The sequence below is a fragment of the Gymnogyps californianus genome, chromosome 3 (genome assembly GCF_018139145.2).
Source record: "Gymnogyps californianus isolate 813 chromosome 3, ASM1813914v2, whole genome shotgun sequence".
NCBI classification, from domain to species: Eukaryota; Metazoa; Chordata; class Aves; order Accipitriformes; family Cathartidae; genus Gymnogyps; species Gymnogyps californianus.
This window is the reverse complement of record NC_059473.1, coordinates 87,190,704-87,203,115: the sequence shown is the minus strand read 5'-3', so window position 1 is coordinate 87,203,115 and position 12,412 is coordinate 87,190,704. Positions and strand designations below refer to the sequence as shown.

General features: G+C 39.7%; 1 protein-coding gene across 2 annotated transcripts in view; it reads right to left on the bottom strand.

Moving 5' to 3' along the window:
- The window catches only part of RNGTT (RNA guanylyltransferase and 5'-phosphatase), a 200,779-nt gene that overhangs the window by 142,340 nt on the left and 46,027 nt on the right, over positions 1–12,412 (bottom strand). For both annotated transcript variants that reach the window (XM_050893968.1, XM_050893969.1), the window contains exon 9: positions 8,815–8,950. In XM_050893968.1, coding sequence (XP_050749925.1) covers positions 8,815–8,950 — 136 coding nt within the window. The remainder of the gene's footprint in view (positions 1–8,814; positions 8,951–12,412) is intronic.

Below are 12,412 nucleotides of genomic sequence, written 5' to 3'. Positions count from 1 at the left end.
ACATCCAGCCTAGCACTGGCAGTCGGGGTGCTAATAGGAGCTGTGTTTCAGTACCAACCACTTCTGAGGCAGCTCAGACTCCTTCATATGCTGCTAATATCTCCTTTTCAGTTAGAGTATAGCGGGCCTCAGATCCTCGATATCCCCAACTCCAAAACCCTAGGGGTCAACCTTGGGTCTCCCCAGGTGCTTTCTGCCAGAGACTCCAGGTAGGGCCATTCTCCCCGGCTGCGGTATAGAGCACATTTTTAACATCTGGTCCTGCCCAGACTGGCCCAAGGGCTACTGCATGAACTATCTCCCGTTTAATCTGTTCAAAGGCTTGTTGTTGCTCAGGGCCCCATTTAAAATCATTCTTCTTCCGAGACACTTGATAAAGAGGGCTTACAATCAGACTATAACTCAGAATATGCATTCTCCAAAAACCCACAATGCCTAAGAAAGCTTGTGTTTCCTTTTTGCTAGTTGGTGGAGACATAGCTGCTATTTTGTTGATCACATCCACTGGGATATGATGACGTCCATCTTGCCATTTTATTCCTAAAAACTGGATCTCTCGTGCAGGTCCCTTGACCTTTGTTTTACGGCAAAACTGGCTTTCAGAAGGATTTGGATTATTTTCTTCCCTTTCTCAAAAACTTCTTCTGCTGTGTTGCCCCATACAATGATGTCATCAATGTATTGCAGGTCTTCCAGAGTTTCACCCTTTTCCAGTGCATTCTGGATTAGTCCATGGCAAATGGTGGGGCTGTGTTTCCACCCCTGGGGCAGTCGATTCCAGGTGTACTGGACGCCCCTCCAAGTGAAAGCAAACTGTGCCCGCACTCTGCTGCCAAAGGGATTGAGAAAAATGCATTAGTGATATCAATTGTGGCGTACCACTTGGCTGCTTTTGACTCCAGTTCATACTGAAGTTCTAGCATGTCTGGCACAGCAGCACTCAGTGGCAGCGTGACTTCATTCAGGCCATGACAATCTACTGTTAGTCTCCATTAGACTTTCGCACTGGCCATGTGGGGCTGTTAAAAGGTGAGTGAGTCCTGCTGATCACCCCTTGGCTCTCCAGCTGACGAATCAGCGTATGGATGGGAATCAGAGAGTCTCAGTTGGTGCGATATTGCCGCCGGTGCACCCTTGTGGTAGCGACTGGCACCTGTTGTTCTTCAATCCTCAACAACCCCACAACAGAAGGGTCCTTGGAGAGACCAGGCAAGGTGGACAGCTGTTCAATTTCCTCCATCTCCAAGGCAGCTATACCAAAGGCCCACCGGTACCCTTTTGGGTCCTTCAAATACCCTCTCCTGAGATAATCTATGCCAAGGATGCATGGAGCCTCTGGGCCAGTCACAATGAGGTGTTTTTGCCACTCATTCCCAGTTAGGCCTATTTCAGCCTCCAATACAGTTAGCTGTTGAGATCCCCCTGTCACCCAAGAAATACAAATGGGTTCTGTCCCTTTATAGCTTCATGGCATTAGAGTACACTGTGCACCGGTGTCTACTAGAGCCTTATACTCTGGTCTGATGTGCCAGGCCATCGGATCCACACAGTCCAGTAAACCTGGTTGTCCCTCTCCTCCACCTGGCTGGAGGCAGGGCCCCTCTAGCCCTGGTCACAGGATTCTCCACTCACTTTTTGTAAAAATGGGTTCAAATTCCTTCTCATAGGGTCAGGAGTAAGATCAGCCCTTCCACTCTGTCTGGCACACCGCTCACACTGCCCACTGGAGACTGGAGCAACAATTTTCCTGGAAGAACCCTCACTTGTGATTGGTTTTCCTTGCAATTCACATACCCGTGCATCTAGGACCGAGGTAGGTTTTCCACCCCACTTCATCATATCCTCTCCGTGTTCACGCAGCTAAGACCACAGGGTACCCTGTGGTGTGTACCTTCTATCTCCTCTCTCTTGAGCAGAGGGATGCTTATTCCTAATAGCTGAGATATTGGTCTGTAAAGGTGGGAGGCAGAACTTACCCTCAAATCACTGGAACTCTCAGGACCATTTCTCGGCTAGTAGGTCTGGCAGTTTCTCCACAGCCGAGACGAGGGAGGAAGAGAGATTTTCTTCATATTGCCAGAGTCGGCCACCCAGTTCATCCACCGTTGGTCCCTCTTCGTCCTTCCAGTCCATTACTGCCAATGAGTTGGCATAAGACGATGGTGCGCTCCGTGTAAACTTCCACCACATGGGTCGTGTGCAGTGGACTTCATCTGGATCTGTGGGTAACTGCGCATCATCCAGGTGATAATAATCCATCTCCCACACAGCTAATTCCCTCAGGTACTGGATGCCTTTCTCCATGGTAGTCCACTTGCTTGGATGGCATACAACATCTTCCTTGAAGGGATACCTTGCCCTCATGCCTGACAGAACTCGCCTCCAGAGGCTGAGGGCTTGTGTCTTTTTTCCAATCGCTTTGTCAATGCCCCCTTCCCTAGAAAGGGATCCCAGTTGCTTGGCTTCCCTACCCTCTAATTCCAAGCTACTGGCTCTGTTATCCCAGCGTCAGAGCAGCCAGGTGATACTGTACTCACCTGGACAACGGCTGAAGTCTTTTCGCGTATCTCGCAGCTCACTCAAGGATAGGGATCGGGTGATTATCTCTGGTTCTGCCTCTTCCTCCTGTTCTCATCATGACCCTGGTTCACCTTCATCCTTCACTAAGCGAGCTGTCTCTTTTGAGTATTTCTTCTTCTGTACAGGGGCAACTGACACCGGCATGGGTTGGTTCTCTGGTTCAGCTGCAGTGCCTGTCACAGGGGTTGGAGTGGCTGCAGTGCCTGTTGCCGGGGTTGGAGTAGCAGTGCCTGTCATTTTGTTGTCAGATCCAGAGACCTTCTCTTCCCCTTGAGGGTACTGAATAGTGTTGAACAGGGCTCGGTAGGCATGGGCCAGGCCCCAGCACATTGCAGTGATTTTTGTCTCCCTGGAATTGTCAGGGTGACAGCATATTTTTTCCAAATGTTCTACTAGTTTTTCAGGATTCTGCACTTGTTCAAGGGTGAAGCTCCAAAACACTGGAGGTACCCACCATCCTAGGCATTTGCCCATGCTATCCCACATACCCTGCCACTCATAACTCTCCAGCCTTGGGGCAGATCTCTGGGTGATCCTCTTAAATAGTTGTTTAACCCTGAACAAGACCTGAACCACATTCAGGAACATGCTAGTTCCTAGCAATAGGACCATGTTAGTTTCAACATTCCAAGGATATTCAAAATTTTCAAAATTATCAAACACTACTGTAATTAGCCTGGAGGAGAAGAGGAAGGTGTCTCCCCTATAGACTGGCTCTCCGAGGAGAAAAGGTAAAGGGTGTAATTATTAATACTTTCCGCTAGACAGCTCCTGAGGTACGGAGATAATGGCAGTGCTGAGTACAAATACTGGATTAGTCCCATGACCAATAATTTTATCGTGCCATAAACCAGTGTTACATAGTACAGCAAAGCAAAAACATTAATCCACCTCACCTTATGGGTGACAAGCAGCAGCACAGGGACTATATACAGCAAGTGAGGTGACACACACTCAACTCTATGAATGAGCACCACAACTCTAAGAGCCAATAAATCAACATTGTGACTAGTGACTATTAAACTAATATAATGAATGCTTATGACAAATTCTTTTTAACACACTCTGGTCAGATCTGTCGTTATCTCAACCCTTCAGGCCCCACGTTGGGTGCCAAAAAGGACTGTCATGGTTTAACCCCAGCCAGCAACTAAGCACCACGCAGCCGCTCCCTCACTCCTCCCCCCTCCAGTGGGATGGGGAAGAGGATCGGGAAAAAAGATAATACTCATGGGTTGAGATAAGAATGGCCTAATCAATAAAGTAAAATATAATACTAACAATAATAATAATGAAATATAATAATAATAATAATAATAGTAATGAAAAGGAACATGAAAAAAAAGAAAAGAAAAAAAAAGAAATAAAACTCAAGGAAAAAAACCAGTGACGCACAATGCAATTGCTCACCACCCGCTGACCCATACCTGAGCAGCAATTCGCCCCTCCCAGCCAACTCCCCCCAGTTTACATACTCAGTTTATATACTGAGCATGACATTCTATGGTATGGAATACCCCTTTGGCTAGTTCGGATCAGCTGTCCTGGCTATGCTCCCTCCCAGCTTCTTGTGCACCTGCTTGCTGGCAGAGCGTGGGAAACTGAAAAGTCCTTAACTTAGGATAAGCGCTACTTAGCAACAACTAAAACATCAGAGTGTTATCATCAACATTGTTCTCACACTAAATCCAAAACACAGCAGCACTGTGAAAAAAATTAACTCTATCCCAGCCGAAACCAGGACAGCCTAATTTTCAAAATCTGAATCTCTGGATATTCAGTTTAAGAAGAATTATAAAAATACAGCCAAGAGGACCAAGAATGATTTTTAAACCTTCTCTGGAATGTTCAGCTTTAACACAGAATTAATTTTACAAAGAAATTTTTTCTCTACTTCAGACATGTATAAACCTTTTTGACTCTATTACTGATCAAACTAGCCTCTTTCCTCACATCCTCACTTCTTTTCTTCCTCCCCTGCCTCTTGTTCTCTTTTCACATCCTGACTGAAATCCCAGCTACCAGAGCAAATAAACAGTAGCATAATATGCCTTAGAAGTAGAGATGACAAATTCCTGCGCTGCTCATCTCCATCACGACAACAACATTCACTGCTCCATTAGTTACACCAATACAACTGTCATAAGGCAAAAGCCGTAAAGTGATCATAAGAACGATTCAGATTAGAAATACTCTAACACATCATTATTTAACAGTCTGATTTCAGAATCTGCCTTGAAATTATGAGCATTGAAAAATACCTCAGGGAACAGACCTCAAAGGCAAGTTCAGAGACGGTTGGGAAAATGTAGTATTTGGGAAATGATCACATTCAAACTCACTTATTCTGATCTGAGCAATAACCTGATACTGTAAGGCTATATTTAAGCCGATTTTTAGATAACTAAAAACTTAAACCCAAAACCACTCACATGACATGATAATAGAACACAAAAGTATCCATAAGACGCACTGCATCCATGCATTTCCTTTTATAGACCCCATGTAGATTTACAGCCACTATTGTGTGTTTTAAAATTACCACTGCCAATAAGTATGATCTTTACCACTTGTCCATTAGCTGCTAGTTTAGGCATTAGCTTAACCTGCGGGCTTGCAGAACAAGGTCCAATGGCCAATTTCTTTGATGTAATCTTTCAAAATTGTGCTGGTGTTAATCTTCTTAATCTTCTGGTGCTGCAGAGCATAGTCTTACAGCATATTAGAAACAGCAACTGTGCTAAGAGCTTTTAGCTGGACAAGTATCAAAAGAACAATGCTGGACTGACAGCTCATGGACTTTTTTTTTCCCTTGAATCACATATCTAGCAAGCAACTTGGACTTAAAATAATCCAAAATTTAATCACAAAGCAAAGAATCTCATTTTACCAGCCACTTGCAGAATGTATTTTTTGTTGACACAGAGTATGGAATCAGATCTAATCACACATCTGTTTATTGTTCCTTTTCCTCCTGTGCCTTGCCTTTCCTTTGTCCATTCACCTTTAACACAATTCTAGTCACTGCTGTATTTCAGGAATAAAAAGAGCTTTTTTCTTTTTTTTTTTTGTTTTTAATCTATTTTGCACAAAGTACCAGCCTTTGCAAACTCAAAAAGTTGTAAGATATGCCATTTCTGAGAAAGCTTACAAATAAGTGAGGTCTATACGGATACAAAAACATAAATCAATCTCAATCTCGCTCTCCACTTTCGGAGTCTTTGGCCCTCTTAAGTTTTCAAGTGTGAACAATATTTTATATATAAATAAAATATATACAGAATTGTATTAAAATTGTAAAAAGTATTTCAAGCCTAAGAATGCCACTGCATTTTCTACTCAACTGTTCAAAAGCTAAGCAGAATGCCAAGAAAGTTCCTGAAAATAACTAATTGGCTTTCTTGCATGACAGCCAAAACACTTGAACAGAAATCTATGCATTCCCTCAGATAGCAGTATGGATGCAAAATACTTGGCTTCTAAAGGAATACTTCATATTATACTAGTCACCTGTAGGTAATATTCAAATTAGCTTTAATGAGTTCTGCAGAAAACTTTCTTCCATGCCAGGAGAACAATCACAATGGAAGAGCTGGCCATGAGCACAGAGTATTGCAGATCTCTCATCACCCAAGACGTAAATGATCATAGTAAGAACTGTTTGCAAGTAATCTCAGCCTCAAGTGAACCGTAAATGCATTTGAAATTCTCAAAGACAACCACATGAAAGGCTTACACCAGAAGCCTTAAAGCAAGTTAATAGATCATTGAATTCATGGAAATTGCCGTTATGAAAGTTTTATATACGCTGTCATTTAAATAAAGTTAGGGGAAATTACCTAATCTTCTGTATTCTTAACACCAGTAGTTGTTTTGCTGCATGGCACTGGTATCTGTTTTGTCTTTCCTTCTTTCTCGTGCTTTTTAAGATTACTGTAAAGCAATGCCAATCGGGCCACCTCATTCTATACTTTCATTCTTTGAAAGAGAGAAAGCTACTTCAACGGCAATAAGTATGAACTACTTCAACCTGTAATTAAAGAATTAATTTCAACAGCCCTTCAGCACTAATTAGCAAAATATGTTAACACAAAAAAGCCAAATTTTTCTTCCCATGGATTAAAAAAAGAAAGAAATCATGCATATATCCAGAGTAAAGGAAAAGTCATGGAAATTATCATTTGGCACCAACATTAAACAAATATTCAATTACAAAGTTAAGCTGTTCTGATGCTTCAAATAGGCAAATTTTACTCTCAAACCTGTTGAAAGGATTTTCAATTGAAAGTTAAGCTGTTCTGATGCTTCAAATAGGCAAATTTTACTCTCAAACCTGTTGAAAGGATTTTCAATTGAAAAGAAAAATATTCCATCGACAGCTTTTTTTTTTTTAACTGACCATACTTAAATACATTTAGAAATCTGTACTATAAAAAGTATTTATCCATTGAAAGGTTTCAGTTTTATCTCAAGGTACTTCATTCAACCAGTACTTGTTCATTTAATGTCATTTTGCTTTCCACTTCATGAAAAAACTGGGGCGGGGGGGGGGAAATCACGGTAAGACTAATTTTATGCCAATAAAGTGAAATACTGAAATGCACTATAACAGTCAAACTTTTACAAAACAACAAATTAAGTGAAGTTATAGTTCATGTCCTTGGTAACTGAGAGAACTTCATTTATTCTCTAAGACACTTAAAATATAAATCTGGGAAACACAACACACCAGATCAGAGCCCCTCTCCCACACCCCACAGTCACATTTATGCACACATCTCAATATATGTGCATCCCTGTCTTTCACCATGTACATACTAGCCACCCTTACTAAATCATCTGTTTTGAAATGCAAAAAAGAGCAGCAGTTTCCCTGAAGAACACCTAGGATTGCACCATATGGACAGTGGCAAGCCATCACTTTCTCAAGAGCCTTAGAAAGAGCAGGGAATAAAAAACAGTACCAGGCTTTTTATCTCAACAGTATGGAACCTAATCTATGTCATTAAGAATATTATTATGTAGGTCATTAGGAAGCTGCCTGGCTGAAGAGGCTCTACCAGACATGACAGCTTGTGCAACCACTTCTGAGCTGACAGTATGGCATTTCTTGCATTATGCTCTCAATTTTTCAGTGAAGCAGAGGTGGTGGAAAATATTCTATTATCTGCTTCTATGTCCCTGACATAATACATTGTTCCTTGCAATAATTATCCTCACAGATTCAATTATACATGCTTCATGTGTAAATGTGTGTTCAGTAAGACAGATCATTCACAGAAGTGACATTTCAAGAAGGATACTAACAAAGGCCTGAGAAAGGAAAGAAAGTTAACCATTACAATATGGTTTCCCATATCTGAAAGGTGCATTAGGCTTCAGAAGACCAATATGGAAGATCGTCTCAGATATTCAGTACTTCAGCAAGCAAGAGTCACAGCAATAGAGAGCGCCTCCAGTGCTGAAATATGATAGGAAACTGCATTCATCTACAGTGACAGGTATTTAGTGTGAGAGCTAATGAAGTTCTTTTGCTCATGTAAAATAGGAAGGTCAAGAAAGGAATAATCTATTCTTGTGGCTACTGTTCTGAAAAGTTTACCACGAATACTCCAGGCCAGCCTTCAAACAACAAATACAGATGTTTTACAGCTTGTTTTACAACTAGCTTAAAAAGTTCATTAGTAAGTTTACATAATTTAAATTAGCATGACAACTTAGAAATGTTTTAGTCTTAAACAAATATAACTAAGCCATTTCTAAATCAGTCAATAGTTCAGATCAGCTGAAAATAAGTGACAGAAGCAAAGACATCAATTCACAGAAGTCTATCAAAAGATGATGAAAATTTTATCCAATTTTAGAAATATTTACATTAACTGGGTCAAATTGACCATGTTTACTGTATCAAAACATAAAGCTATAACAAGAGATGAGGTTCTGCAATAATTTCTTTAGATTCTCTTCAAGCCTTTTCTCATATTCAGAGAATGTCATCTCAATACCTTGACTTATTTCAAAGACAAACAGCTTCCCCCGGAGCAGTCATCACTGCTATTCTGTAGATAAGAAATGACTTACAAAGTGTGATTCCCACATTCAGCCAGTGACTGAATCTATATTACTCCTGAAATCCCATGATTCACTGATCCAGGCCTAAAGACTTGGCCCTGTTTCTGAACAAAAGCAAACGGCACTGAAATTGTTACAATAATTATACAGTATGCTCCTTACCCCATCCAGAAGAGTGTTTGTTAGATGTGTGCGAAGGTCTTTACGAAACGGAAATTCCAGATTAGATACATGAAAAATGGAATTGTCTCTATCAATCATGTAAACTTCATTCTTGCCATCAATCAGCATCATGTACCTGCAAAGGCAATGTTAAGATATTATACTTAAAGGTATATCCTTTAAATCGCTACTATTTTGATTTATATTAAGTGCTAAAAAAAGGCAATCATGACAGAAGTTACAAAAAAGCATTTTAGAATGAATTTTTTGCAGTTAAAAGTTTAAACCTATTGCTTCAGGAAAGCAGATAATTTAGTTCAATGCAATTATCACAAAGAAAATATTTCAAAGAGAAAAGTTCAGAATATATGTATATATAAAAAAAAAGAATGTTGCTGTGTCCAGATAAAATGATGCCTGAAAATCTATTAAAAATAACAGAGGTTTTAATGCCGTAAGAAATACATGAGGCTAATTCAGTTAGATTCAGCTAAAAGATCTTTTACTCCAGTTTTTCCTTTATTAAGTGGACCAGAACTTTGCCTGGTATAAATCTGCAGAGCTTCATTCAAAAGAAACACCTTTCCTATCTATCACTGGTTATCTAACAATGCAGTATTGCAAAGTCCCAGCCAACTATTGAACCACTTTTCATTAAAACACTGACAAATGTAGCCAAGGCACATTCCTCTCACATTACACACAAAGAAAACCCCAAAGCTTACTACGCTATCACCAGCAACTTGTGAGCTTGGTTCGGTTGCAGACATCTGAATTTTCTAAAAATTTCTTTACATTATGACAGTACTTGGGAGCCCAAGTCATTAATTTAGACCTCTCTGTGCTAATCTCACAGAAGACTGCTCTATAGAGGTAACATTCTGTACACAAGAAAAAACAGTGAACAAGTAGAAAGAAAAAAATAGTGAAAAAAGACAAAAACCACAAGAGACACTAAACAGCATGATAGCTGTAACACACCTGAGTTACCTTTGTAAAGTTTTCTTTGATCTTTGCAACAAGAGTACTAAAGTAGAGTTTCAGGAAGAATAACAAGGCAGCTGCGTAGACAAAGGTCTTCTCAAACTTGTGCAGCAGCCTAGCAGAGCACACCTTCTGACCGGAGAAAATAAACTGAAGAAATTTCAACAGAAACTAGTATCAAAGGCCAGATGCAAGAAGTCAACATCTTGGCAGTGAATGAGAAGTAATAAAGGTGCTGAGCATATACCACAAGCAGCTGAAAGTGGAGACTAGGAGCTTGAATCTGATATGGTAAAGGAAGACAGAAACTGTTGTGGGGCTCAGAAGGTTGGCAAAGAAAAAAAAAAAAACAGAAAAGTGCCTTTTTGGATGTGATTGCACTTAGTAAGACCAGTGAAAAGAACAATATAGTTATCAAGATGTGATCGAATGATCAGACAGGAAACACCATGGCTTAACAGCAGTGCAAAAAAATAAGCGTACGAGACACAAAGCTGACATGAAGACTCAAAAGTAAGTCCAAGTTCGGTGTCTCAGTCAAACCTGAGTTATGTCAGTTTTACTAATTACCACCTGAGCTGCTGTAATTGAATTTATGCCTGATCATGCCATAACTAACTGTGTTGGTGGTCTACACCAAAACTGACAGCGTGACCCTAAGCTGAGTTTTCTTTCACTGATCCTTTCATTTCACCTTGCACACAGACATGCTAAAAGTACAAGTGTTACTACAGAAGTTCTACTGAGAAAAGTCAAAATCACAGAAACCCAAAAAGAGAAGAAAATAGGAGCACTGCCAACTGTCAAGATAGTTCAATGGTTGTAAAAGTTCACAGCATTTAGTGTTCTGGAATAGCCCCTGATATAAATAGGGAAGGGACACAAATCTTCCCAGAGCAACTAACCCATTTGGATTGCAGTACAGTTTCTTTGGCAGCACAGAATAGGGAAACACTTGATTAAAAGATTATAGGAGTTTCACCATCCACACCAGAATATTTTGAAAGAAAGCAAGCATATTTTGAAGACTCATTTGGCAAAGAACTTTTCATACTTGTAAAAGTCTTTGGATATCTGTGGGGGGAAAAAAACCAGTACTTTTCATAATTCATCCATTTATCCTTGGAAAGTTCTGGTTATGAAGAAATAACAAGCTATCAGTAGTCTTTTCTAAAATTCACCATTGCTCTTATAAGTAATGCCCACAGGATCTCTGCTGTCAAGACAAAGCAGCAAGCATCCTGCAGAAACCCTGGAGGCAAATGGTCTACACAGGCAGTTGTCCTGTTGTCTGCACAGATCCTGCCTCTAGAAATCAGTAGATCTCACTACAGCAGCACAGTACCACCCATGCAGCTTAAATAAATACTTTCTCTCAGTATTATGACTATAATCATAATTCACTATAGATCAGCTCAACCAGCGTTTCTCCATACACAAGTACTTCAAGATGTTACATATCAGTTGCAAAAAAAAAAAAAAAAACAAAAACAAAGAAACCAACACACAACAAAACCACAAACAAACAAACAAAAACAACAAAAAGAGAGACACATATGAGCAGAAAACCTAAAGTCGGGGAGGGGGGGGGAGTAGATTAAATCAATGCAACCTTAGGAGAGCTGAAAGCTGCACATGAGATGCTTTATGAAAAAAATAATTCAATATACATTCAACTAGATAACTTGGAGCCAGTTCTTCAGAAGCAAGAATAATCTACAGACAACATTCATTTTTCAAATCATGTAAATTTATTCAAAACTAAAACTAATTATAAAGAGCATGTTGTGTTCTTCTCAAAAATTAAAGAAACCATGGGGAGGGAAGAAGAGGTGTGTAAGTAACAGAAAAAAAATTATGCGCACTGCTTTACTTTTAATTTTATAAATAAGCTTAATTGACCATCTCTGCACTCCCATATTCACTGCTGGTTTAAGTACATGCTTTCTTTGTAACTTGCTTCAATGAAAAAATAGCATCTAATGCTTCAAGAGATCTAGCACTTAAAAAAACATACTTGCATTATCATTACAAGTGTGGTACAATAAGAGATCTTACAACTGCTTTGGAAAAAAAAAAAAACCACACAAACAGTTAAAAGCTTTGTTTTCAGCCACCTAAAACATCTACAGGTTCAGACAACATACAGAAGATTTCATTAAAATCTATTACTCGAACATCAAAACTAAGACTAACACCACCACTTTCTCTATATTTTTCACTCAAAACAAAATCTATGGAAATTTACTTAAGAGTTGGTAGCTGGATAGCCCATCAACCACTAGTGGTGAGATTCCTTCTCTTCAAACCACAGCACTAACATTACATCTCTTCTCCCATGACTTCTCTCCTTCTGTTTTTAAAATTTGTCACTGTTAGCTGTTTATACCAGAAATTCTAAATGACAGGGACAATAGTAAGTCTTACGACTGCATGCAAAAGATTTCCAATCAAAGACCACCAGGAATCACAATTATATCTTACTTCAGAGAGCTACTGAGAAACAGCATGTGCTTACCTTGAAGACAAAAAAAAAAAACTTGGTCTCAGGACTATAAATTACCTTAATGTAGACCCATTTGTCATGGGTCATGATAATATATTTGCCTAACTT